The sequence below is a fragment of the Melanotaenia boesemani genome, chromosome 23 (genome assembly GCF_017639745.1).
Source record: "Melanotaenia boesemani isolate fMelBoe1 chromosome 23, fMelBoe1.pri, whole genome shotgun sequence".
NCBI lineage: Eukaryota > Metazoa > Chordata > Actinopteri > Atheriniformes > Melanotaeniidae > Melanotaenia > Melanotaenia boesemani.
The window spans coordinates 13,155,644-13,180,791 of NC_055704.1; the positions used below are offsets into that span (position 1 = coordinate 13,155,644).

The 25,148-nt window shown below is 42.6% G+C and overlaps 2 protein-coding genes across 3 annotated transcripts in view; both read right to left on the reverse strand.

Annotated features, from left to right (window-relative positions):
* Positions 1 to 1,829: 1,829 nt before the first annotated feature.
* Positions 1,830 to 16,004, reverse strand: scaf11 (SR-related CTD-associated factor 11). Of its 2 annotated transcripts, none has more exons than XM_041977419.1 (15): positions 15,831 to 16,004; positions 10,823 to 10,860; positions 10,560 to 10,705; positions 10,393 to 10,476; positions 10,168 to 10,247; positions 10,012 to 10,088; positions 9,880 to 9,917; positions 9,720 to 9,787; positions 8,476 to 8,601; positions 7,030 to 7,127; positions 4,453 to 6,765; positions 4,043 to 4,365; positions 3,780 to 3,953; positions 3,576 to 3,695; positions 1,830 to 3,285 (listed from the first exon to the last, which is right to left on the reverse strand). In XM_041977419.1, the coding sequence occupies exons 2-15, from the start codon at positions 10,839 to 10,841 to the stop codon at positions 3,190 to 3,192; spliced, it is 3,762 nt and encodes a 1,253-aa protein (XP_041833353.1). In that variant the 5' UTR covers positions 10,842 to 10,860; positions 15,831 to 16,004; the 3' UTR covers positions 1,830 to 3,189. The 2 variants fall into 2 exon arrangements, with proteins under 2 accessions (XP_041833353.1, XP_041833352.1); XM_041977418.1 differs by having other exon boundaries at positions 10,012 to 10,091.
* A 1,398-nt stretch (positions 16,005 to 17,402) lies between these two features.
* Positions 17,403 to 25,148, reverse strand: part of arid2 (AT rich interactive domain 2 (ARID, RFX-like)) — a 35,527-nt gene continuing 27,781 nt past the window's right edge. Inside the window, exons 15-21 of the mRNA XM_041977423.1 lie at positions 22,525 to 24,932; positions 21,132 to 21,286; positions 20,907 to 21,045; positions 20,683 to 20,768; positions 20,347 to 20,470; positions 19,997 to 20,088; positions 17,403 to 19,105 (exon numbers count right to left, since the gene is read on the reverse strand). Coding sequence (XP_041833357.1) covers positions 18,994 to 19,105; positions 19,997 to 20,088; positions 20,347 to 20,470; positions 20,683 to 20,768; positions 20,907 to 21,045; positions 21,132 to 21,286; positions 22,525 to 24,932 — 3,116 coding nt within the window. The 3' untranslated portion in view covers positions 17,403 to 18,993. The remainder of the gene's footprint in view (positions 19,106 to 19,996; positions 20,089 to 20,346; positions 20,471 to 20,682; positions 20,769 to 20,906; positions 21,046 to 21,131; positions 21,287 to 22,524; positions 24,933 to 25,148) is intronic.

The window sequence follows — 25,148 nt, forward strand, 5'->3', positions numbered from 1 at the left end:
CTCATCTCCATTGAGACTGATTGAGTGATCATATTATATTGATTAAGTGTAGAATGAAATGTGTTAAAGCCACTCATTCTGCAGTAGTCTTTTTTTTTTTTCCCTTGACTACAAACACAAATCTGTAAAATGTTCTTTATGCACATCTCCATTAGATATTACATCAACTCAACCTCAGGAGCAAAGAGGGCTTTGCCCACCAGTGTTACACTGTTGTTTCAATGAAACACTATGTACATCCTGTAATTATTGTCCAAAAATAAAAATCAAAGATAACTTAAACCTTGGACTGCTGATACTCATTGTGTCTGGTATTGTCTTAACAGTTTTGAAAATGTTTTATGAGTGTCATTACCTCATAATCCTGATGGAAAAAAAAGGAAGAGGAGCAATTCCCTAGTCCTGAGTCCCTGAACTTTTGACTTCTATATAAACAGAGCCCTTTTAATCAAATGTAGCCTCATCATGACAGCATGGTATGAATGTATTAAGGTGTAATATATTCTTTCCCCAATTTATTTTCCTGCTATTTGATTGAATGAGACTGATCATCTGTGAGGAATTTTAATTAAGTTTAAATACAGTACCTGGTGTTGTAGATATTTATAATTATTTTTTTTTCAGTTTGTCTCCCTATAGGTGCTCCTGATGATTTTCTGCTATTTTCTTACAGATGCCGTAGGATGTTATCATTTTCTTTACAGATGTTGCAGCTATAAGTGCTCCTGACGATTATAAGTTCTTTCTTACACAGCTGTGGGGTGTTTTTTTGTCAAGTTTCTTTACAGATGTAGCAGCTTTAGGTGCTCCTGATGATTGTTTGCTTTGTTTTCTTACCCTGACTATGTTTTCTGTCAAGTTTCTTTACAGATATAGGAGCTTTAGGTGCTCCTGATGATTATCTGCTTTGTTTTCTTACACAGCTGTAGGGTGTTTTCTGTTAAATTTCTTTACAGGTGTAGCAGCTGTTTTGTTTCTTTGGGTTTTGTACAGTCTTTGTCTTATTTTTCTTATGTTCACTATCCCCCATCTTTTGTTTCCTAACATTAATTTGTAACTCAGCTATAAACAAATGAAAATATATTAAAGTTTACAAGAGAAGCCCTATATCCACAAAGCTTAATTTCCTTTATATCAATAAAATTCCCCTTTGGAAAAGCAAATTTGTTTGACCCAACACAGCAGTCAAACCATCATTCTGCTTGTCATCACAAGACGGTTAAATAAGTGAATTCAATACAAGAAATCTGCTTTTTGAATAACATACTTTTCATTATTTGCCTTTGGTTGACAGTATCAAGTATCTGATATAAAATAAAAGTATAATAGATAAAAGTCAACTTTTATCTTTTATAAAAAAAAGATAAAAGCACTAATACACAATATATAAAACTGGAATCATTTAAAAATTATATGCTTTTTCTTAAACTAAACAAAATTCAAAGGTAATTCAACTAAGGCAATCCCCAAATAATTTTCCACCTTTCTCCAAATCAGGAATCTTTACTATTATTGGGATTTATAGTTCAAATGAAGATTGACTTAAGCATGGCTTTGGTGTTTTCTGAAACCCATTAACACCATGAGAGTCTTTGATTTATGAGGAAGTCTTACCGCTCTTTGCTTTATGTTTTGAAAGAAAGATAAGCAATGACATAATTTATTCCCAAAGTACTAGAATGAAGCACAATCAATGTCAGTCTTTGTTGACAACGCTGCCCCCTAGTGGACAAACGAAGAAACTCCACAGATTAAGATTTCTGCTACAAATATTCAAATTTCGACTTAAATACTACTGCCACATATGTTGCAGACCAGGAAGTTTTAAAGACAGTGTAATTAAGATTTTATTATTGAGCTGTTAAGCATAACTTATTGTAATAAGACAATTTCACAGAGTCCATTTAGCTTTGAATCATAACTCAATATCACATCTTTGAATCAATCCAAGTAATTTTTCTGGTGCCTCACAAAGGCAAACAAACTGGCTTTGTGACAAGGACTCGACTCGTATCAAAATAGTTTAGGGTGCATCAGCTTCAAGAAGCAAGAAAAAAATGCTTATTGTGTCCCGTACTGTAATAATGGCTCTGTTCCTACTGAATGTCCCACAAGGCCAACAAGCAAAACCCCACGACCTCTATACTGGAGCAGGAAAAACTTAACCATATTTTTATTACTTAGATGTTTGTCTTAAAGGAAAAGGACATCATCGTGAGATTATAGAATGACATCCACCAAGAATCTGAGGACTAAATGGACAGATTAACAGAAAAGCATGTCAGTGTGCAGTCCCTTCAATTACCACTCCCCAGTAGTCAAGTTTTCATTCAAGTGAGTACAAATTTAACACCACCATGAACAAAATTATTTAAAAGGTATTGAGCATTATGAATAAATTGATTGTTTACAACCAATCTTGTGGCTCATAGCTGTAAATACACCTTTAACCTAAAATTTGGTGGTATGTAAAATTTGTCAGGTACCACCTTTGACAAACAGCGAATTAGAAAGCAGCTAATTTATTTAACTACTATCTGGATACTTTGCACAATTCATGTACAGACATTGATATTTATTACACATTCAGGAAGGGGGGGGGGGGGGGGGGGGGGGGGGGGGGTAAGGGTCAATTTTCACCTGAAATACCCCCTCATTGGGAACTTGCATGACTCTCTCACTGCTGATTGGACAACTGCCAATCAGCACCCTGATTACAATCACAGTCATCAGATTCCAGCCCCTCATTGGGCCACAGAAGTGAATAAAGGCAATGCACTTTTCTCAACTAGGCTCTCAGATGAGATATTTTTTAAAAAAAGGACATTGACAACTTTCAATTAAGTTCTGAAATCAGGAAGGGAAAATTTACCAGTGCCAGAGGCTCTCCACTACAGGATCGGACATTGTTCACCAAGCTCTATACAGTAGATTCCCAAGTCATGTGATCTATGCAAAATAAAGGGCTCTTGCATTACAATTTCTGATTGGGTCATTCTTTTCTAACAAAATATGAAAATCTATAGAAAAAAAATCTTCATTCAAGAAAAGGTAGATATAAAAAAAAAAGAAAATGCTGGCTCTCCATCATCTTTCAACTTGGAGGCCAAATTCCAGCAGGAGAAAATTGCACTTGAGCAGCAGAATGGGTCTGTGAGGGCACGGCCTCCCCAGCAGCAGGGCAGCAGTTCATTTCTTGCGGGCGTGTTTGTATTTGTCCACATAGGCCTTCACCAAGTTGGCTACTTTGCTGGAGTTCACCTCCCCACTCTTGCTGTGACATACCTGAAGGAGAAAAGTTTTACCATTTCAGTCATTCATGGTAACTATTAGCTAGAAAAAACTTCCTTACTAGCTGATGTTTGCTAAACCCAGGGAAGCCCTCCTCAGATAAAATAGGTCAAACATTAGCAGTCTTGTTTTACTCTTGAATGTATTCAAGGGTGTTTAACAACCTATAGCTATTTCAAATCAGCTGTTTGCACCACATTCACATTGCCACTGCCATCTCTAAGAAGTGGTATGAGGCACTTAAAAACTGAGTGTGACTGGGTTATGGATTAGCACGTGTGTACCTTCTCTACTGCTTTGCGGACGATCTCTTTGTATTCCTCCTTTGTGATTTCCTTTTTTTGGTAAAAGGGTTTGATGGCTGTCTTCACTTCATTTATAGCTTTCTCTTGGATCTGTTGTTTCTAAGGCATAAACAGGAAACTGTGTTACTTAAAGCTGTAAACAAAACTTCCATGACAGATTTTGATTGGTTGGCCAAGTGTTACCTTTTCTTTTTTGGAGCTGTCAGCTTGAACCTTGTTATGCTGGCTGGGCTGAGTTGTAGACGAAGGTAGCACCTGGCTTGGTGCTGGCTGGCCCTGGGTCACTGCTGCAAAGCCCGCTTTGGTTGGTGTGGGAAGGAGGGTGGATTTTCCATAAGACACAACAGTGCTCGCCATCTAGAATAAAGCACAGAATCAAAGTTAGGATGGTGAAAGGGATGTCATTGCATTCCTAACAGTCCTGACTATATATCAGTGCATTCTACCTGTGTCGTGTGGCCATCAGGCTGAGCTGCTGCAGTCTGGCTGCCTGCTTGCATGGGTGGAGGTGGAGGGGGAGGGGGTGGGAGGCCCTGCGCACCGACAGTAGGCACCTGAAGCAGTGGCACGGTAGGGTGGAGGTGCATGGGGACCTGAGGAGGCATGGCGTAGGGAGCTGCAGGCTGCAAGCTGACAGGGAGGGGTCCTTGCAGGCTCTGGATGGGGTAGTGATGGTGAAGAACATTCAGCTGAGGAGGTATCACATTCATAACAGGGACCGGAGCGTTGCCTGGGACTGCCTGGGGAGGAGGATCGCTTTTTGGTGGATCTGAAAACAAAGAAGCACAAAGTTAGAAAACAGAGAAGCCAGAAGAGGTCACTATTTGTGCAGCCATGATGACTTTAGGAGATGAACCTGATGCTGCTGGCTGCTGCTCCTCCTCTGTTCTATTCCAGCTGCCCGGTCCTCCTCTTTCCCTCTTGGAGTAATAGTCCTGCACATCTGCAGGCAGCGTCCTCCTAACAGCCCAGCTGGATGCTGAGGACCAGCCCGATCTGTCAACCATAGAGTCTCCAGGCTCAGACTCCTTCTTTCGGCCACCACTTCGGTTTTCGTTGAAGCGGCTGTACGAGTCGTTCCCTGAATTGTTGCCTGTACCTGAGAAGTTGTTCCTAGGCTGCCACCGGCTGTCGGCCATGTCCTCCTGTTGGTTGTAGAAGCTACGGCTGCCGCTGCCTCCCCTTCCTCCTCGGCCACGTTCAAACCCTCCACGGCCTCCTCGACCACGTGGTTCTCTTCCGTTTCCGCTGCTCTTGAGGTGGTCTTCCCAAGACGAGCCACCACTGAAACCAGAGTCCCGGTTTCGGCTTTCAGCTTCACTTTGTGTCTTTTCTGTGACCCAGTCGGGATTTTCCGACCAGCCCTGGCGATCAGGAGGACTTTCTGAAGGAAGACCATTCTCAAATCGACCAGCACCTCCATGATACTTCCGTCCCTCAGAACTAGATCCATCAGGCCCAGACCTCCAGCCGCCTCTACGGTCCTTCCTAGGGGGAGACTGCTCTCTGGATGAAGGACGTTCAGGACTGGGTGCTCGCCTGTAGGACCTTGTTCTTGATCGAGATCTAGACCGAGACCTTGACCTAGAACGACTCCTGGATCGCCGCCTCCTTCTTTCACGGCTGCGGTCTCTCCTATGATGGTCTCTCTCTCCGTCTCGATCCCGATCTCGATCCCGATCTCGATCCCTGTCTCTGTCCCTATCTCTATCTCTGCTGCGAGCTTGTGAAGACCGACCTGACGGCAGGCTGCAATCACGCTCTCTTGACCGTGAGCGCCTGGATGATTCTCTCTTGGAGTCCCTCTGAGGTGACCAGGTGGATGTTGGGGAGTGGAAGCGAGAGCGCCGCTGCTTTCCATTCTTCCTCTCTTGGCTCCTTTGTCTCTCCCGTTGCTCTCTGGAGCTGCCATCTTGCTGTCCTAGAGTTTCTGAAGCAGCAGCAGCAGCAGGTGGTTCTTCAGCAGCTGGGGAAGCCTTCTCACTTGGAAGATTAAATAGGGAGTTGTTCCCCTGCTCACTCAAGGGGGAACTGCAGTCCATTGGGACAACATTTGTGTCATCCTTGGATATACCATCATCTTTGAACACACCGTCATCCTTGGATGCGCCGTCATCTTTGAACATCACATTGTCCTTAGTAACACCCTCAGAGCTGTCGACTCCTAAACACTCTTCTGGTTTATTCATGTTTACATCGGTGTCCTCTGAAGCTTTGGCTGCCAAGTCAGTTACATTTTCCTCAGAGGAAAAACCAACCTGTGTCACATTCTCACATGACTCTGAATTAATTTCCTCTAAAGGATTTTCATCCTTGTCTTCTACTGACTCTGCATCAATCTCCATGTCATCATCCTGCTCCTGCTTGTCACATGAAGGAGATATCATGTCTTCCTGTAAAGAGTTCTGAGAGGCAAAAGGGGATGGGGATGTATTTATCTCAGAATCATTTTTCTCAGAGGAAACTGGGCTAGCTGGCTCTTCTTCCACTGTTTTACTCTGGATGTCTTCAGAGCACGAGACAGGGCTGTTAGGAGCAGATTCTGACAGACAGAGGTCATCATTTCCCACATCAGCCTTCTCTTGCTGTTCACTGGATTCTTCCTGATTCTCATTACTGCCCTGCACCCCATCGTTGCTTACAGATCCCGCACCACTTTGCTCATCCGCAAAGTTTAAGTCACTTTGCTCTTCTGCGAGGCCACTATCGGCATCATTCAGCTGCTGATCCGAGTTGTCCTCATCCTTCTGTTCTATAGTTTCTTCCTCTTGCTCCACCTTCTCGCTGTTCTCACCTCCATCGCTCCCTTCCTCATCCTCGCTTGCTACTGGGCTGCTGACGACTTCAGGAGAGGACTTTTTCTTGGCTGCAGCTTTCCGTTTGCCACTGGCCTTTCGGTTTGTTACTCGTTTCCCCTTCCTCTTAGCTGGCACCTGAGAAGTCCTGCCTGGCTTGTTGGGTTGGCTGGTGGAGGAGTCAGAGTTAGACAAACTAGACTGTGGAGGTGATGCAGGTTCAGGTGCAGGAGTCTCCTCTTCGGTTTTACTGTTGCGTCCAGATCTTCTTGCAGGTAGAGACTCTTTGGTGGGAGCTTTGGATGTTGATGATCTACCGCCTCGCTTTTCTCCTCCTTTGGGACACGTGACAGCACAGACTACACCCTGAAATACTGCAAGAAACAAGAAAAAAGTTGGAAATGCAACCTGTAATGTTTGGAAAATATATGTTAATATCAAGGCAGGAAGATGTGTCTTTTCTAACCAATCATTTAGCGTTTTTATGCACTGATGTTCAAATTGTCAATAGAAATATTCTGTCAAATTCAACAACAGTGAATAAACAAATGACCATAAATGTGTTAGTAAATTTTAAACTCTAATGTTTTTGTCTGTGGTTGTGAGAAATGACGTCAGCTGCGTCAGATGTGACTCACCAAAATGGCTCGGGCTAAACGGTGAGCTGGTGTTGAAGGGAGATGAGATGAGCCCAAATGGAAATGAGTTGCTGTTCCAACTAGCTTCATGAAAAAGTCTGTGAAAAAGAAAATAAATAAGTAAGCAAGTAAGAGATTCCACTTGGTTTAGGGATGTTACAATTACTTAATTTCACAATTAATTGTGGTTACAAATACCATGATTAAATAATCCTAAACAGCCCTGAACACTGACATTTTCAATAAAGGATTATGTCCGAACCATACAGGCAGATCAGTGCAACTAGCGCACGACAGGAAAACAAAGTTACAAAGCATCTTTGAGTTTGCAGAAGAGGTGTGTCCAGACAGATGGATGAATCTCTGTCATCAGGCTTTTTTGGCCTGTGGGACTCCGGAGACAACTGATGAGTATTGGGAGCCTAAGCAGAACGTGGCTTCAGTGGTCACTGAGGCAAAAACTTGAGCATGGGAGGAGTTCGGAGAGGCCATGAAGAATGGCTTCCAGACGGCCTCAAGGAGATTCTGGTCCATCATCCGGTGGCTCAGGAGGGGGGAAGCAGCGCTCCATCAACATTGTGTACAGTGGGGATGGGGGGCTGCTGACCTCCCCTCAGGACGTTGTGTGTCGGTGAAGTGAATACTTTGAAGACCATTTCAATTCCACCGACATGCCTTCCAATGAGGAAGCAGAGTTGGGGGACCCTGGCATGGACTATTCAGAGGTCTCGTAGAGGAAGGCCCATCGGCCAGTCGAACCTCGGATTGAGGAGGAGCAGTGTGGTTTTCGTCCCGGTCGTGGAACAGTGGGAACAGCTCTATACCCTTTTCAGGGTCTTGGAGGGGGTACGGTAGTTTGCTCAACCAACCTACATGTGCTTTGTGTGCTTGGAGAAGGGGTTTGACCGTGTCCCCCATTGACTCCTGTGGGAGGTGCTCTGGGAGTATGGAGTGCCGGACCCCGTTGTACAAGCTGTTTGGCCCCTGTACAACCAGTACCAGAGCTTGGTCCACATCGCTGTCAGTAAATCAGATTTGTTTCCAGTGAGGGTTGGACTCCACCAAGGCTGCTACTTCTTGATATTCTTCTCTCTTATTCTCTCTTGCTCGGTTGATTTGTATATGTTGTACAGAGATTTGTATATTTGTTTATTAGCTGGTTTATAGATCTGTTATAGATTTGTTTTGCTGCTTTATTTTGTTTGTTATCAGAGTCTTTTGCCAAAGCATGCTGCTGCAACCCCTAATTTCCCTGCCTTTGGAATCAATAGAAGTAAGTATGTGTGTGTGTGTTTGTCTGTCTAAGGCTGATCCTGTCAGTTTTGCTGCACTTACACACTACAGTTATAATCGTAAGCCTGAGTGTCAAAGCGAGGTTGTGGAGGCAGGAAAGTTTAACAAAAGATGCCATCAAGTCAAAGCGGAAGTCGGCTGGAATTTCATTACCTTGAGGTGCCGTCAGCAGGGATGGGAGCAGCAGGGTGTAGCCAAGGACAACGTTGTGATTGGGGTTTGCACTGCTGGAATCCAGTGTCGTACGGTACGTCCTCTGCTAGCCAAGCAGGATCAGCACTGCAGGACAGAAAAAATAATCAAACAAAATGAAGCATTATAGTCTAGTTTTATTGACAAGTGCAATTCATCTTTTTTAACATTAAGTTAGCAGAAAACTAAAGATACGTGCTGATTTTTGGAAAAAGTATCATTTTTGGCTGTTGAACATGTAGAAGCACAAATGCCCTGAATTCATCAGCAAATGCATTTTTATTCGAAGCTTCAGTTTTAATATCGACACCATTTTTTATGTGGTCTAATCTTATATTTTCTTTCATCTGCTGCCACTTTCTGTTTAACAGCAAAAAGCCAGTGCCTACAGCACATTGTAAAGGTTGCAGCAAAGTTGCTGGAACATCTTTCCATGACATTGATGACCTAAATAAGGTCTTTGAGAAAAGACACATCTATCTCAACTGACACAAAACATCCCTTGAGATATGAGCTTGCAGCACATCCATCACAGAACAGTCATATTCAGCTATAACATCATTTATCCTTACAAATAGCAATGTTTTATGTGTATTTACAACCACTGACTGTACATAAAACCGTCCTCAGGAATAATAAAGATACCTTTAAGATTCAGACACACCCCTTTTCAGAACGGATTCAGATTTTATACAGTACAGCTTGTTGTAACAGCTTAAAACTCCAATGACATTTTTGCTTTTCTTTTTTTTTTTTTTAAGTAAAAATGCATGTAGAACCCCAACCCTTTTATTACAATCAACATCCAGACATTATTTTTTTTCCAGGACAGTCTCAGTCTCTACCCTGGCTCAGCCGTTGTAGGCTGCTGAGCATATGTGTAAAGGGCGATTCCACTGAATTCTTGGGAACCTAAACCACATTAGACCAGCCTGTATAAAAGTGCCACAACTTGTCACAACTTGAATGTGTTCAAATAATAAGGATGAGTCTGTCAATTATCAGTGCGATCTTTCAAAACATTGGCATGAGTAGAAAAAAAAATTAAACACACTTGATCCAAAATTCCACAAAAAAAGGCGTTGTAGGAAACAAATTGCAAGTCATGCAAATAATGGGAATTCTGAACACAAATGGGTCTTTCTTGGATAAAGAGCTGGTATTTTAAGCAGCTGAAGTAAATTTGAGCAAGAAGTTTGACTTACATGTCCTGAGTTGATGTTACTGAGACACAGGGGGGCGGTGACCACGTGCAGCACTCTGTTCCCCTCACCTGGAGAAAATAAGTCCAAAGCCAGCGAGTTTTAACAGTGATATTCAAGCTAAAACTGAAACATGCAAGAGCAGAAGGAACAAATAGTGCACCTTTTTTCTGCTCAGTGATAAGGGGTCCTCTTCGTTACCTGGAAAATATATTGACAGACAATCAAATGCGGCTGACAGACATAATGCAAGCAGGTCAGGCAGAATTTTGGAGGCTGACGAGTTCAAACATACATTTCCTCACAAGTCCTTTTGTTTTGGTGTCAGCAGTTCTCTCCGTCTTCTGTCGCCTCAGACTTCTTGTAGGCTTACTTCTAGAAAAGAACACATTTTCTTTAGAACTATTAGATCTCTGTTTACTCATTAATGAGACTATCTAAAGAAACTCACTTTAGACAGATTTTCTGTTCGGGGTTTCTACAGCTGCAACTCTCAGCCTCGACTCGAACTGGTTGTTTCCTCAAAGGAACCTGAAACAACCAAGCAGGATCACATTTAGTCTGTTAGTTTGTCCAACCAGACACAGATTTGCACAGAAGTTCTAGGAGTTTCAGGGCTGCAACTTAAGTAGCCTAGTTTTTAACAGAAAAAAACACCAGCAGAAACCAGACTGACTTGCACAAGGCGGAGGTTTCCATCCAATCTGTAAACATCGCTGAAGGGTCTCCTGTCCACAGGGCAGGAGGGAGACATCTGCAACTTTAAAGCAAAGCAAACAAACACAAGCTCATTAATACACTAAAAAAACAGTCAAACTTTGTTGTGCTGTAAGTGAGCATCACCTCTGCCCACGTGATGAGGCATCTGAGGCAGAACATATGGCAGCAGCTGTCGGGCATGGCGAGCTCGCCTCCAGCCAGAACGCCCAAGCAGATCGGACATCTCTCTGCCTCCTCAGCATCTGACCCATCAGGAGGGCCTTGGCCACCTGAACAGAGGAGAGACACACTCTCTGTAAGCACATATAACACTCACATCTGATCATTTCCAATCATTATGAACAGAAACAATATGATCTTTGATACTGATTTTATACTGTTCTCACCACTTTCAGCTCCAGTCATGTCCGGCCTCTGGTTGTCACTGCAACACAGAAAGGTAGAGAAACATAATGCTGCTGTTACAAAGCAGCACCTGTTTTAAGGTTTGGTCTGCAGATTTAGATTTTCCTTCTAAAAAAAAATAAATAACTGAGGCAAACAAAGAGATATTGTTTGTTGCAACTGGTGATCTAACAAATCCCTGACACCTCTTTTCTCATCTCTTTTTATCTGAGTTGTTGCCGTCAGTTTCAAAAGCTCCACATGAGACATTACAGTTGCTAAATGTGTTTCTTCACTGAAAACGTGACTTCTCCCGACTAACAGCCTAGAGAGGAGCAACCTCAGGCAAACGAGTGTGTCCACTTCCTGACTTAAGAGTGAAAAAACAACTTTCACACCAAAAGACATGCTTCATTGCCAGTGAGGTAGCTTTCCTGCGCACGTGATAAGTCTGCAAAGAGGGCACAGCCCATGGATATGTTCGAGGCGGCAAAGCCATTTATTATGAATATGTGTTTCGCTATTTTCAAGGCTTTACTTTAGAGTTCATGTCAGAATTAAAGCCTTTGTGTAGTCACCAGAGGTTTTGAGCTTTTCAACATCACAGATTAGTTACTTTGTGCTTCTTTTATGACTCACATCAGGCTAAAATCACAGAATATACTCACGATTTAACAAAACATCAGTAGATACGTTGACGTCCTGTTTGTTGCTTAGCTAAGACTTGGATGTAGTGTCTGTTTTTATTTGCATGTAGAACAGGAAATTGAGATCTGACTACATTGCAGGGCAAGTAAGAATACATGTATTTTGAGCTGTCATTGGCGATCAGATCACCCAGAGCAAGTTAATATCAAGTCTGAGCAGAACCCACATAAGTTAAATAAAAGCTTGTGCACAAGTCTTAACCCATCTGAAATCACTATGGTGATAGGTGCAAGGACACTTGAAGTTTTCTTGCTGATGGCAGAGAGGCAAGTCCTGATTAGACAACTAGAAGCTCTCCTGAATGTGCAGTATTAAGAAGTGTTGCAAGGAGCATTATTCTACACCAGTGTTTCTCAATCCAGGTCCTCAGGACCGACTGCCTTCCATATGTTAAGTGTGTTCCTAATCCAACACACCTGATTCAGATGAATGAATTTCCTCATCAAGTTCTTTACAAGCCTGTTAATGAGCCAGTCATTTCGTTCAGGTGTGTTAAAGTAGAGTTACCTATAAAGCATGTGGGGCAGCGGTTCCCAAGGACCAGGACTGAGAAACACTGTTCTACAAGAAGAGGCCCTCACCATAAGACAGGGGTGTCAAACTCAAGGGCCACTATCCTGCAGGTTTTAGTTGCTCCAACACACCTGAATAAAATCAAATGGATCCAACAGCTTCTTTTCAACTTCTTCACAATAACCCATTAATTTCAGTCAAGTGTGTTAGATCAAGGAAACAATGAAAACATGCAGGATACCAGCCCTCGAGGACCGGAGTTTGACACCCCTGCCATAAGAGAATAGCATCCATAGTTTTTGAAAGGGTGGATACGGTCTGCACAAACATTTCATGAATTTGGTACGCCTCATACCCAATCCTAATTCCTCCTCGTCCTTATTACTTTGTTTCATGGGGATGAAGAGCTACATTTATTTTGGGCAGCTACCCCAGTGATTTCCAACACTGGTCCTCAAGGCACACTATCCTGAAGGTCTCCGATCGCTCCCTGCTGCAACACACCTGATTCAAATTAAATGGTTCTCTGACAAGCTCTGTTCAAGCCTGATAATGAGCCATGAATTTGAATAATCTAAGGCTACGTTCAGACTGCAGGTTGCAGTGACCCAAATCTGATTTTTTTGCCCCTATGCGACCTGTATCTGATCTTTTCCTAACAGTTTAAATGACGCAGATACGATTTTTTCAAATGCGACCCAGGCCACTTGGAAATGTGGTCCTAAATCCGCTACGTGTCTAATCTTTTGCCACGTGACTTCTGTTTGAAAGGCCAGGTCGCATTAATCGTCATTGATACCCACACGTTTCTCTGTACAGACGTTGCTGCCACTGCTCCACAAAATGCCATGGCCAAAACATCTGACTCTCCTGTTTTGTAATCTCCTCCTTAAAACAATGCCATTGAAAATGTGCTGGCTACGGTTATCCATGTTAACTTCTGCAAACACAGACGTCACGTTGTTGTGTCTTCTACGCATGCGGGACACTTTTGGTGCACATAAGGTTCACACAGGAGATCACATACAAGTCGCATTTAATTGGAAATGTGAACTGACTTTCAAAAAAATCAGATTTCACAAAAAAAAAACAACTGAATTGAGCATTATGCCCTGCAGTCTGAATGTAGCCTAAGACCTGCAGGATAGTGTGCCTTGAGGAGTTGGGAATCGCTGATCTAGCCAACTATATGAACCTCCCTAGAGGAGGCAACTGGGTCAAAATATGAGCAATAAAGATGCTAGGACCCGAAGTTCATAACTGCCTCCACCAACCTGCCCATTTTCCCTTTATATGGCACCCGGGTGACAAAAGATTGACAGAAATGGAACTTTTAAAAAACATCATACAGGGTCAGTTAGATACATACAGTTAGAATTCGACCTGGTCATATAACTGGACCAATGTCCTTGTCCCAGTAAACACGCACAGGACGGGAATCGAGTTTTTGAATGAAGTATGGTTACTGCCACGATCCTGTAGACTGAGAAATGATTCAAGACAGTTTGCATCTTCTTCTCTGTAGGAGATGATCACAGGTGTAATTATAGCAAAATTCACTGCAACATATTCCAGCAATTTTGATGTTTATTTTATCAGATGATGCTGCCATAATAAAATCTGGATTTTATTAAAAGCAGAGTGCAAGTCTGGTAATACTTCAAATAACGTTTTTTGTTTGTTTTTTTAAAGATGGCAAAAATTAAAATTCAGAGCTTGTGTAGTACACCTATGCACATGTAAGTTTAAGTTTAAAAGTATGATTTGGCCTGATTAATATATCATTTTTCCTCCCTAATGTCCAGTAAACATGCTCAGTGCTTTACAGCCAGCATGAACGTAAACACAGACACACTGGGATTAAATGACAGCCATAGCAGAGAGAAAAAGACTCCCCAATCACTGCAACTAACAGCAGCAATGTAAACAAAACTGTTTACAACTATACATTAGTGCACATGAAGCTTGTGCATTCTAGTTATGAAGAGAAAGTTTGATGTAGCTGTAAACATTATTTGTGTAACTAAAGATTTGTAATAAATATATATATTATCTGTTAATCAAGAGTCTGATTGGCATTTCTTATAATTATTAATTTATGAACTTGTACAATTGATGAATAATTGCAAAGCATGGTGATCTGATGGAAACTGTAAAGCTTAATATTACTCAGATAGAAAGTTCACTAGAAATACCTGAAGCAATATCTTGACTGTGTATAGAGCCTTCAAGTGAATCTATGACAGCTCATGATGGGCAAAGCCTGTGCAGTCACTGGAGCCAAACTGGAGTATAATTAAGTCTTTAATTTCTTTATAGCTTCTGCAAACTAATATCTTCCATGATTCTGCCAACATGATGACAAAACAAGAGAAGGGACTTCGCTTCTGTAGATTTAAGAGCTTTGAAAATGTTCTTGCAGTCTGAAATAAGTGCAAGATAACAAAAAAGTAATTATTCTGAAATACACAGGACACAAATGTCAAGGGTCTCCTGTTGCAGTGGCCTCTTCCAATTTGATGACTGAGTTTTAAAATGCAATATATCAGCAGAGAAAGATTAATGGCATGTAATCAAAGGTCAGTTAGTCAAAGCAGAATCAAGTATGTGATATTGTAGGTATGTAAGGTTCTGTCAAAACAGAAATTTGTGGCATTTATGTCATGCACTTGGGATTTTCTAATGCAGGTGGCCACTATGCCCTGGTTAATTTACAGAATAACTAAATGATGTGATTATTTTTTTCATTATATTAACTAGATAAGCATATATATTATTGGATATGCACTAAACAATATAAATACTCATTATTGTGAATTTCTGGTGATCTAGTAACCTTAAACTGAAACTGAAACACATTCCCTTTAGATAATCTGACCCACTTCGTGTTTGGTGTCTAAAACCAACACAGCCTGCAAAGGCCGACATTGGTGTTCGGCTAAAGTCGGACTAATTTATACTAATTTCAAGTTTCAATGTCCAGACTTATTTACATTCTGAGTCAGTATGAACAACAACCCCAGCAGGCCATCACGTCTATCAGGCTGGTGACACGGAACTCAACACCTTTGACTTCGATGTCATGTCTCCTTTAGAGCCTGCCCTGGTTTGAAACATTTTTAATTATCTCAAATTCATACAAGTGGAACAGTCTGGGACTATAGTATCGGGCTGGGGTTTTTGTGTGAACACATTTCTCATCGCTAAAAATAAATGATGTCAACACGGGACACTGATGAGCTTTGGGCTCCAACTGTCAATCCAACTTATGCAAAGGACTTAGCCAGTTATCACTAAATGCTAGCTGGGAGGCGTACAAGCATTAGCCCAACATCATATTAGAACCATGTTAACTTTTAAAAATAGAGCTATATATGTCACGTGAAATATGAAAAGTTGACAGGCATGTAGCTGTTCATGTTTATTGCTGTTTTTTGTCAGCACGGCCTGCGAACCGGAGCCACTTAATCAGCCCCAACTTGAACAACCAGTGCCAACGCGACGTTGGCAACATGGTTGTTATTTGTTAGCTGGACAGCTGTAGCTAGCTAAAAACACGGCTACCAAAGAGCTAACTGTCTCCTATTAACACAACAACAAAAACGGCTAAATACGGTTTATAATTAGCCACGACGACTGAATTGAAGGTCATAGGTTGGCTAGCTAGGTGGCAGCAGGCGAATTTAGCTGAAAGCTAACCAGCGGCTTTGAACAACAGCACCTGCTTACGTCGCTTCTAGCTTCTTAGCAGCTAGCTTCAGTTAGCTATGAGAAAGTGTCGTAACTTACCTTTGAATGCAGCTGCGGCTAGTTTCCACCTACTTAACAGTTTTCAGCGTCCAATCTCCTGTAATATAATGCTGATAAATCGCGTTATCTGGAAATTGTTTTTACGTAAATATGAAGCGTAGCTTTCAGAAAGTCTCAGCCACATGTCTTGCAGTCTAGCTGCTAGTTTGCGCCTCTGGCGCCAGCTATTGGAGCAACTAAACATTACAGACCAGAGTGGATTTATCTATGGAGTTAGACATAAACGCAAACATACAAACATAAATAGAGGACAAAATAAATACATAGAATAAAAAAATGTTAACATATGTACACAACTATCATAATTTAATCTTATTTTACCTAATAATTCAGCTAAATACCATTAAAAACCATGTAAATGAAGAGTAAAAAAAGGAAAAATTTCTTTTCTTGATACTTTACTAATTTGAGGGCAGCATAGAGTCTAGTTCATATGAAATACACCATGCATAAGATCTACAGTGAAGTCTGTTGAAAACACATCAGTGCTTCAAACACATCTGCTTAGCTATATAACTTCAACATCCCTCAAGTCGTCAAAATATGACCATGTGGCACATTTTCCTTTTTATATAGCTGTATATTTGCTACAACATGATAAAAACAGAAAATGAAACAATAACATATTCAAGTATTTAAATTTGCGTAACAAACCAAAATTACAAGTAGCGATCAAGACTGCGACCACTTTATGCCGTTAATAGGTGAAATTATCTTTAATCAACTAATTATTGCAGAATATTAGATACCATATGATGTGCTGCAGTGGTATGTGAGATCTGATATGAGCTGAAAGCTTTTAATTGTTGGTGCTCAGCTATAATTTCCATATTTCTTACATTTAATAATAAAAAAAAAAAAAAACTCACTTAAAATCACATTTCACACATGAGTGCAGTATGACTGGACACTACTTAAATTCACTATTCTTTCTTGAAAACGTAAGAACAAAAAAAAAAAAAAAAATCATATATGGTTTGAGGGACCTTAGGTGACCCTGAATGATGAATAAGTTTAATTCAATCCAAATGCATTTTTACAGTATAATAGCAGTAGGTTAGATGATGAACCTTTACTTATGCTGCTATGGGCCTGGGCTGCTGGGTGATGTCACATGATCACCTGAGTTCTTCTCTTCACTCCTTGTAGTCATCAACTACTTTTTTCTTTCCCAAAGCAAGTATTCATCATCATGTTTTTGTCTTTGTCTTTTCCTCATCCCCATTTAAATCAAACTTGTTCACTTTCTCTTTAAAGTATTCTGAGATGACTTTTGTTGTCATATGGTACCATATAAATTAAAAACTGAAAGTCTTAGCTTTTCAGGTTGAAATAAAAAAGCATTATAAATCTGAGCCAATCCGCTTCTATGAGCTTCCCTTGTATCCATTCATCCACACTATCGTTGCAGTTCAAAGTGGTTCTTCATTTTTGTGATTACAGTTTGCCCCAAACAAATAAGCTCAGTGGTAATTTTGTTAAAATTAAAATAAATGTAACCCACCTCTTGCATAGGGGGGAAAAAAAATGAACCAAGAGAAAACCCCAAGCAAAATGTTCAGTGTTTTATTTAAAAACTATAAACAGTCACCAAAGTAAATAAAGCCAATCTCTAACAGACTGTTAGGTCTATGTATAGTCACACATCCTACTGACACCGCAGAAATGAAGGTGGTTGGGTCGCCCCGGTCAGATGCTAATACGACAGGCAGTCAAATGTTACACAACACACGGTAGAGAGGACAGTCTGAGGACGTGAGCCGGAATGTGGCATGGTATTAAGAATGAAAAAATAGTACAATAAAACTCCACACTATATTAAGATAGAAAAAAGTAGTGAAGAAAATATCATACCTGCACGTAAAGCAAAGAACACAGGAGAAAACCTGTATAAAAACTCCATGTATTTAAACCAATTTACAAATACAAAAAAATTTTGGTACGCGCACAGTGCACGTACAATGACAAAACGCTTACAGTGGATATATGCTCCTTGTGTTGTGTGTGCACGCGTGGTGGTGGTGGGGGGAGAGGGTGTGTCAGGGTAGAGGAAGGGAAGAGAATACCTTCAATATTTTTTTTTCTTCTACAAAATGACATGAGATATATTATTCCATACTCTTTCAGCCAGCAAAATGAGTTCTACAAGGTTTTATAATACAAAAAATGTCACAGTTCCACAAAAAACTGTTTTTCCCCTCCCTAAGCTTTACAGCATCAGTACCTTTGCAGAATTATTTACAAGTTTTTAAGTACATTCATCCACTGCTGAGTATAGAATCACATTAGATACAAGTGACCAGGGATCATTAGAAAAGAAAAGAAAAAAAAAAAAACATACTAATTTATTAAATTCTGCCAAAGTAATGCTTCTATTACTCCACAGAGCAAGTTCTCCAGTGGCTGCATTGCCAAGAATGGATCTTCTTTATATATATTCACAACGTATATACAGGATTCTTTCTCATTAATTGTAATGGTACTCATTTATAATAAATAAGTGAAAATATATTGACTCAAGTAAGAAAACCAAGCTACCGAGTTTCTAAAGACAAAAACAAAAACACACAAAAAAAGGGAAAGAAACCTCTGCGCCAGTAGCCAGCTAAGTCCTCTCCCACCTAATACGAGACAAGTGGTTCCGCACTCAACTGGCCCCGCCCATCTGTACTCTTCAGTCATCCACAGATCACACACTTCTTTTGAGGAAGAAGGGAAAAACCCCCACAAAAACAGGAAAATTAAAAAAAAAAAATTAAATAAAATGTGCTCATGTTTGGGGTTTTGTGGAGTCCCTCGGGGAAGCAGTTTCAAAGAGCTCCCCCTGGTGGGCAGCTGGTGGAAGACCCCAAGGCAGGGTTTTTTTTTTTTTTTTCTCCTTTCCCTCTCTCTTTTTCCTGTGTATGTGCGGATGGAGAGGGTGTGGGTTTGAACACAGGTTGGCGAGGAAGTAGGTGAGGGATAAGAGGGAGACTGAGAGGGGTGGCGAGTTGTAGCAGGATCAGGGTCTTCATCCTGGTTCCTGGCCCTCGGCTCCCACCCACCCCGACCCTGTGCAGTTGACCTGCTACGGCTCACCGGTGGCTTGCTCCTCTCATCAAAGGAGAGGGTAATGGGGTGGTAGGCGTTTTTCCTTTTGGCTTTAAGCCTGAAGCGAGCGTGTGAGTTCATAAAGGCATTTGGCAAGCGTGGTGGAAACCTCCATGTTACTTAGTGCGAGCACAGAGAGGTGAGTCTCATGCCTCTTTACCAACCTGAGAGTGGAGAAACAAGAAGAAAAGCACAAAGTCTTTAGCCAAGCATAAAAACATTCATAAAAGCAGCTCTTACAATCCCAAGTCAGAAAAATGTGAAGAATGAAAAATGAAAAAACAAAAACCAGTAATTCTTTCATTTAAATGCATTTGTTCTTCCTTGCAGGCAATATGTATCCCCCCATTTTTTTTATTAATTTGATGGCATTTGATGAAAATTCTGCTGTAAATGGGACAGTGAAGCCTTTTTCTTTCTTTTTCTTCAAGAAACATCGAAAGATCTTCATAAACTGAGGCAATAAAATGCTTCAATCTCCAATTCTCACTGTGCAGGAGTGATAATAAGGGCTCATCTTTGTTGCATTTTTCCTTTTAAAAAGCTCCAAATACTTTATTGGCAACATGTCAGTCCAGTACCTGGACCCTCTATCCGTTGTGGCCATGCGTCTAATCTGAGCTGAATGTGGTTTTGCATTGTCTTGACTAAAAGTTTGATTAGTAGGCAGCTTATGTTGCACTAAAACCTTAATTAAATTCTCTACATTAATGCTGCCATCACACAACGAGCTTTCGAACATCACCAATTCATCTTTGGTTCTGATGACATGGTGTCCCAAAAACAGTCCTAGATATCAATTCATCAATCCACGGTTCTTGTTTTCCCCCATGTTTCCAGATGCCTCCGAGCCCAGGAGTCAACGCTCAGTGTGCAGAAATGAGGCTCAGGTTTCCAGAGATTCAGCCTTTTACAGATATTTCTTATGTAATCAGGCTTAGAATGATATAGCTCTTTTGAAATACATTCACAAAACCTTTCATAGTTGTATTTTTATTTACCATCTTCAAAAAAAAAAAAAATCAAGACTTGTTTCAGCTCAGCAGGATACTTACATGCGACCACAGTCAGAGTGCTTGGCGATGTTCTTTAACGTTAAGGCAGCAGTTAGTCGTATGTGTTTGGTCACTGGTCCCTCTTTCTCATCCTGGGAGAAGAAACAAAGAAATAAAGTCATGGAAGAGAACATGGAGACCAAAAAGAGAAAAATGATATTCTAAACAACCCAATGAGCAAATACATGGGCATCTTTTTAAACGGTTTCATCATTCTGTATTGTTTTTCCTATGAGCAGCTTACGTTCACCTTAGCCAACCAAGAGCTTAGGGAGTCACACACCAGTATGTGTGAGCCCCACAGAAATGTAGGGATAAATGGTGGTAATGGTCATTCTGGTTCAACTCACAGTAAAGTCCCTGAAGACCAGGTTTCGAGAACCTCTGCGAAGGGCCATGAGAGCTGCGCTCGGATGATTGACGATTGCTTTCGGTGCCCGTTGTGCCGGAGTGCTGCCTGCCACTGGCGGGGTCCTTCGCAAGATATCAAGCAGACAAGTCAGGCATGAATTTATCAAAGCTGTTTAATGTTTAATTTAAAAACATTTTAAGTTATTGATAACTTGGCTGCTGAAGTTTCTGTTAAATCTTGGTTTGATATTAAAGCAAATGCCAATTTCTCTCTTAATAAGCCTGATACTGCAGTGATGATTCTCACTGAGATAAACGGAGGAGGTTGTACGTACTCGGAAGAAGTCTGATTGGGACTTTGTGCCTGCTGCTCCTCTAGCTTGAGTCCAGCCAGCAAAGCCTCTCGAGAACAGTGCTTATCCTGGCAAAGCAGAGCGGAAACATTTGGACTAATCCTATACACCATGTTCATTTTGTGTTATGACACTAAATTTGGCATAACAACAAATTAGTGTTAAAGAATCTTGGTGGGTCACAGAGGAAGGGGCTTGGAGTTTACCTGTAAATGCGTGATGAAGGACAGTCTCTGTCGGGGAAAAGGTTCACATCCCTCCCACTGACAATGCCCTCCGTACACATCTTTTCCACCGTGTTGCGTAGCTGCGTGGTAAAATACTTGAGACGGTGTTTCAAACCACCTAAAAGAAAGGAACCGACTGACTCAGTTAAAGTTCATTTTAAGTTAGAGATGGTGTTCAGAAGTGCTGATATTTGTGGACTTTACCGTCTGCAGGACTGCCACAGACACTTGAAGTTCTGCCCTGCTTTCCTGCCCGGCTCTGGCGGTGCTGCAGGGTTCTGCTGTGCTGGGAGGTGTGGGTTGTGGGTACCTGCTGATGCAGGCTGGGAGGCGAGGGGTGGGGACAGGGTAACTGTCGGCTGTAAGAGAAAAATTAGGAATTTGTATGAAGACGTCACAGAACAGAAGAACTAACGGACAGCAGCCTGAAGTCATCATCAGAACCAAATTGTTGGCTGAGATGTAACCCGGGCCCGTCTCTAGGCAGGGGTTGTTCTCTCAGCTGCTTTGCTATAGGAGGTGGGTATCAGTGAGAGCTACATGGTCTTCATTAGTCTCACCTTCTTAACCTCCAAAGGGTTCGGGTTAAAAAATTGTTTACTTGCATGTTGCTCAGAAATGTGTTGAGTATAACCCCAAAAAGAGACTGAGCAAAACTCTCAGAAGTGCAGCAATATTCAACTCATCCACAGTTTGACTATGTCAATCATCCATCGCTTCCAACCTCCATCAGTTTTTTGAGGATTCAGTAAAACAAAGACATTACAATTCACTGATGACAAAACAGAATTGAACCAATGGTAATGTTTAGTTTCACGATGACCCTCCTAAACCTTTTGTCTTGTGAGCACAGCAGGTCATCAACAGCCTAGATGTACAGCCCATTTTTTTTCTTTAGAGGGACTAAAAGACGATTTCAGCTCTGCTGCTCTGTGCCTCACAATGTAAACATATTGGAAATGGCAGAGATTGACATTTACTGTCCAAATTTGGTTCTCTCCACACTCATTCCCAAGCTCACTCCATCACAGACCCTCACACTGCACTCCATCCTCTCAGTTAGCTGAGAGGCAGAAATAAAACACTGGGAATTTTTGACCAATCAAAAATATTTAGGGTTATAAACTCTACTCACATGATGCTTATTCTAGTGTTTCGTGATTTTTCACACAGAATCATAGACTGCAAGTGTTCTTTTATGGCTTTACTTGCTCAGTCAGTTTCTCTGCTGCAGGTTTAACAGATTAAGTTGGAGTTCTGTCCTCTTTCTGAATGAACCAACTTGAAGTCAGAACATACTGCATATTTGGCTTAAGTGTAGCCAGCTATCAACCACAAACAAATCTGATTTAGAATAAATTATTTAATCTGAATTAAATGTTTCTTTAAAAATGTTAAAATATGGTTTTATCTGTTTACATAGCATGTTCAAAAATTATAAAAATCCTCCAGTATCCTCTAGTTTTTGACTCAGCAAGAGTCACTTTGTTTTTGTTTTTTTTGTTTGTTTTTTTTAAAGGAAACAGACCAGACACCAAATCCCATTACCAGAAGATGGAGTAGATAAATGACAGAGACTAATCCCACACTGACTCACCGTTGTGCCAGATGCCTGAGTGGGCGAGCAGTTCCTCTGCTGAGTGGCGTTCTCTATTGCTACTTTGGCTACTGTGCTTGGGTCTGTTCCTGCTGGCACCGCCACCATTGTGGAGCTGCTGCCGGCATTATTGGGGTCACTGATGGTGATGATCCGTACTCCCACTTTACTGGGGATGCTCGAAGATGATGAGCTGCGGTCCTCGTTTTCAGCCGGCCTCTTGAGGCCTCGAGCCTCTGAGGCCACTCCGTTTGCAGGAGAGGCAGCGAGAATCTGGGAGGTAACAGTGGAGGGGAGTGAGGAGTTGGGGAGCAGTTGCTGTCTTAGCACCGGCGTGGCGTGGCCTGGCCCCAAAGGTCCATTGGTTAATTCCGAGGAAGGCCTGTGGCCTACTGCTTGGGGTCCGTTGACCAGGCGCTCAGTCTGCTGGGCTTTGGCAGTGTCCTGCTGGGGAGGAGGAGGACTGGGGAGACACGGGTTTGAGCTGTGGCTCTTCTCAGAGAGGGCCACCTCCCCGTTCCCCAAGTACTGTTTGGAAGCAATGTGATTTGGAATGTTTTTGTTAAAGTTGCCACCACTCTCCTCCCGATCAAAGTCACACACCCCATTGACAAGAGCCTTTTTGGGGTCCGTGTTGCCCTCAAGAGGGGTGTTCAGGCCCGGGGAGAGGGCCTGCTTTCCGTTAGCAGGATGATTCTCTGTAGCCGGGCCATTGAGTGCTCCCTGGTTGTTCCCTGAGTGGTATGGAGGTAGATTAGACTCCATGCACTTCCGACCATTTAGCAGCTTGGCACCTGCCACAACATCTCCATTACTGGTTTTACCGTTTGAGGAGTCTCCTTCTGCCAAGGAAGAATTCTCCATCACCTCTATCTTCCTCTCATGGATATGCAGCCCTGTGGCATCCTTGGCCTCCTCCTCCTTTTGACAAATGATCTTGTCTCCTCTGAGGGGAGCTGGCAGTGGTGGTGTAGGAGGTGGACCTGCTGGGACATGGGGTGGGATCGTTCCAGCAGAGAATGGAGGAGAGGGAACGGTCGGAGCAACGGTTCCCTGACCGACAGCAGCGACAGCAGCAGTAGAGGTGGTGAAGCCAGTGTTGGGGACCACGGTGAATGTGACTTGTCCAGCTGTTGTGGGACCCTGAATAATAGCGGTTCCCCCTGGACTACTTGTGGAAATGAGCTGGCCTGGCAAGAGCTGAACCGTCTGGAGAGCTGGAGCTCCTGCGGAGGGCAGCTGGCCGGGGACCAGCTGGACATTGAGCGGCTGAGGCTGAGGAGGAGGATTCTGAGTGCTGTAGCCCGCCTGGTAGATGACCTGTGGGCTTGGTGTTATCGTATTGTTGGGAGGGGGCACTTGTGGAGCAGGTAGGATTAGCTTTCCTCCTGGAGTAGAAGGCCCTCGCTTTGGAAGCAGTAGCTGTTTGATCAAGCTGGACTCAGTGGAGGTAGGCTGAGAGGAAGGAGTTGGGGAAATGATTTGGAGGGGCGGCTGTTGATGCTGCTGTTGATGCCGTTTCGTGGACAGTGCATGGCTGACAGTTTGATTGGGCTGGACCTGGGTATTAGAATGAGAGGCAGGAGGTGGGCAGGGACTGGACGTACCTCCAGGCTGCCCTGCTAACTGGATCGTCTGGGCACCAGAAATGGTGGAGGGGTTGGCGAGAACAATCTGGTGTATGGCAGGGGTGTAGGCTGCATTCTGCTGAGGATTGGGACTGACTATTACTACACTCTGAGGCTGCTGGTTGGGAGGAGCTATCGTGGCTGCTGGGCCACCTGACTGGTTTGGCGCTGGTTTGGGGGCGATATTCTGAAATGTAACACGTGACCCCTGGGAATTGGGCACCCCAGCGACACTCAATGCTTGACTACTTCCGACCTGGATGGAAGAGGGCGCTGATGATGCAGCAACAGCACACTGTGGGTCTACCTGGGCAGCTCCGCCCTGAGGCCCAGACAGAGGAGGGGTTTGAGGCAGAGGTGGGGGTTGGGTGATGGGAGGGCAGACGCCTTGTACCCTGGCAGTGAGGATGTGGCCTTGTGGTACTGGCTGAAATAGCGTGACAGGTGTCCCAGTGGGGAGCATCGGGGAGTGTTGCTGCTGTTGATGACAGGCAGGTGGAAGGCCTGGGTTCTGAGGGCTGTGGTTCTGGTTGGCCGGAGTTGATGCAGGAATCTGAACCACCGGGCCAGGTCGGATCTGCTGCTGCTGCGCTGCCAGAGGATTTGGTGGCAACTGTGGAGACACCTGCAGGGGCACCGGGTGACGGGGAACAGTCGGGTGGTTTCCATGGGAAGGTTCCTGTGCAGTCAAGGCCACGGATGGGGTGGCGACACCAGGGCTGTGTTGACCCGGGACTCGGACAAACTGTGAGCCAAGAGCAGTATGTCCTGGTGGCAACCCTGATGATACAATAATATACAAACACTGTAAGTTAAGGCAGTTTTTTTTATCAGTTTATAAAAAAAGCCATTTAAACTTCCGATGCAACATAAGACATTTTATATCATAACATTTATTTCTCATTTGCATCAGCAGACTGGGGCTGAATTGATAATGGGTTTATGATTAAGGATACTTAAATATCATTTGTTTGTGTGAACAATAAAAGTAAAGGC

Bases quoted from the DNA above. Each gene is read 5' to 3' on its own strand.
- scaf11 (XM_041977418.1), bottom strand. The intron at 9,918-10,011 runs GTATGTTTGAAC...TATATTTTCCAG, and splicing joins AAAAGGACTTGTGAGGAAAT to GTAACGAAGAGGACCCCTTA. The intron at 3,286-3,575 runs GTACACACGTGC...TTTCTCCTTCAG, and splicing joins TCCGCAAAGCAGTAGAGAAG to GTATGTCACAGCAAGAGTGG.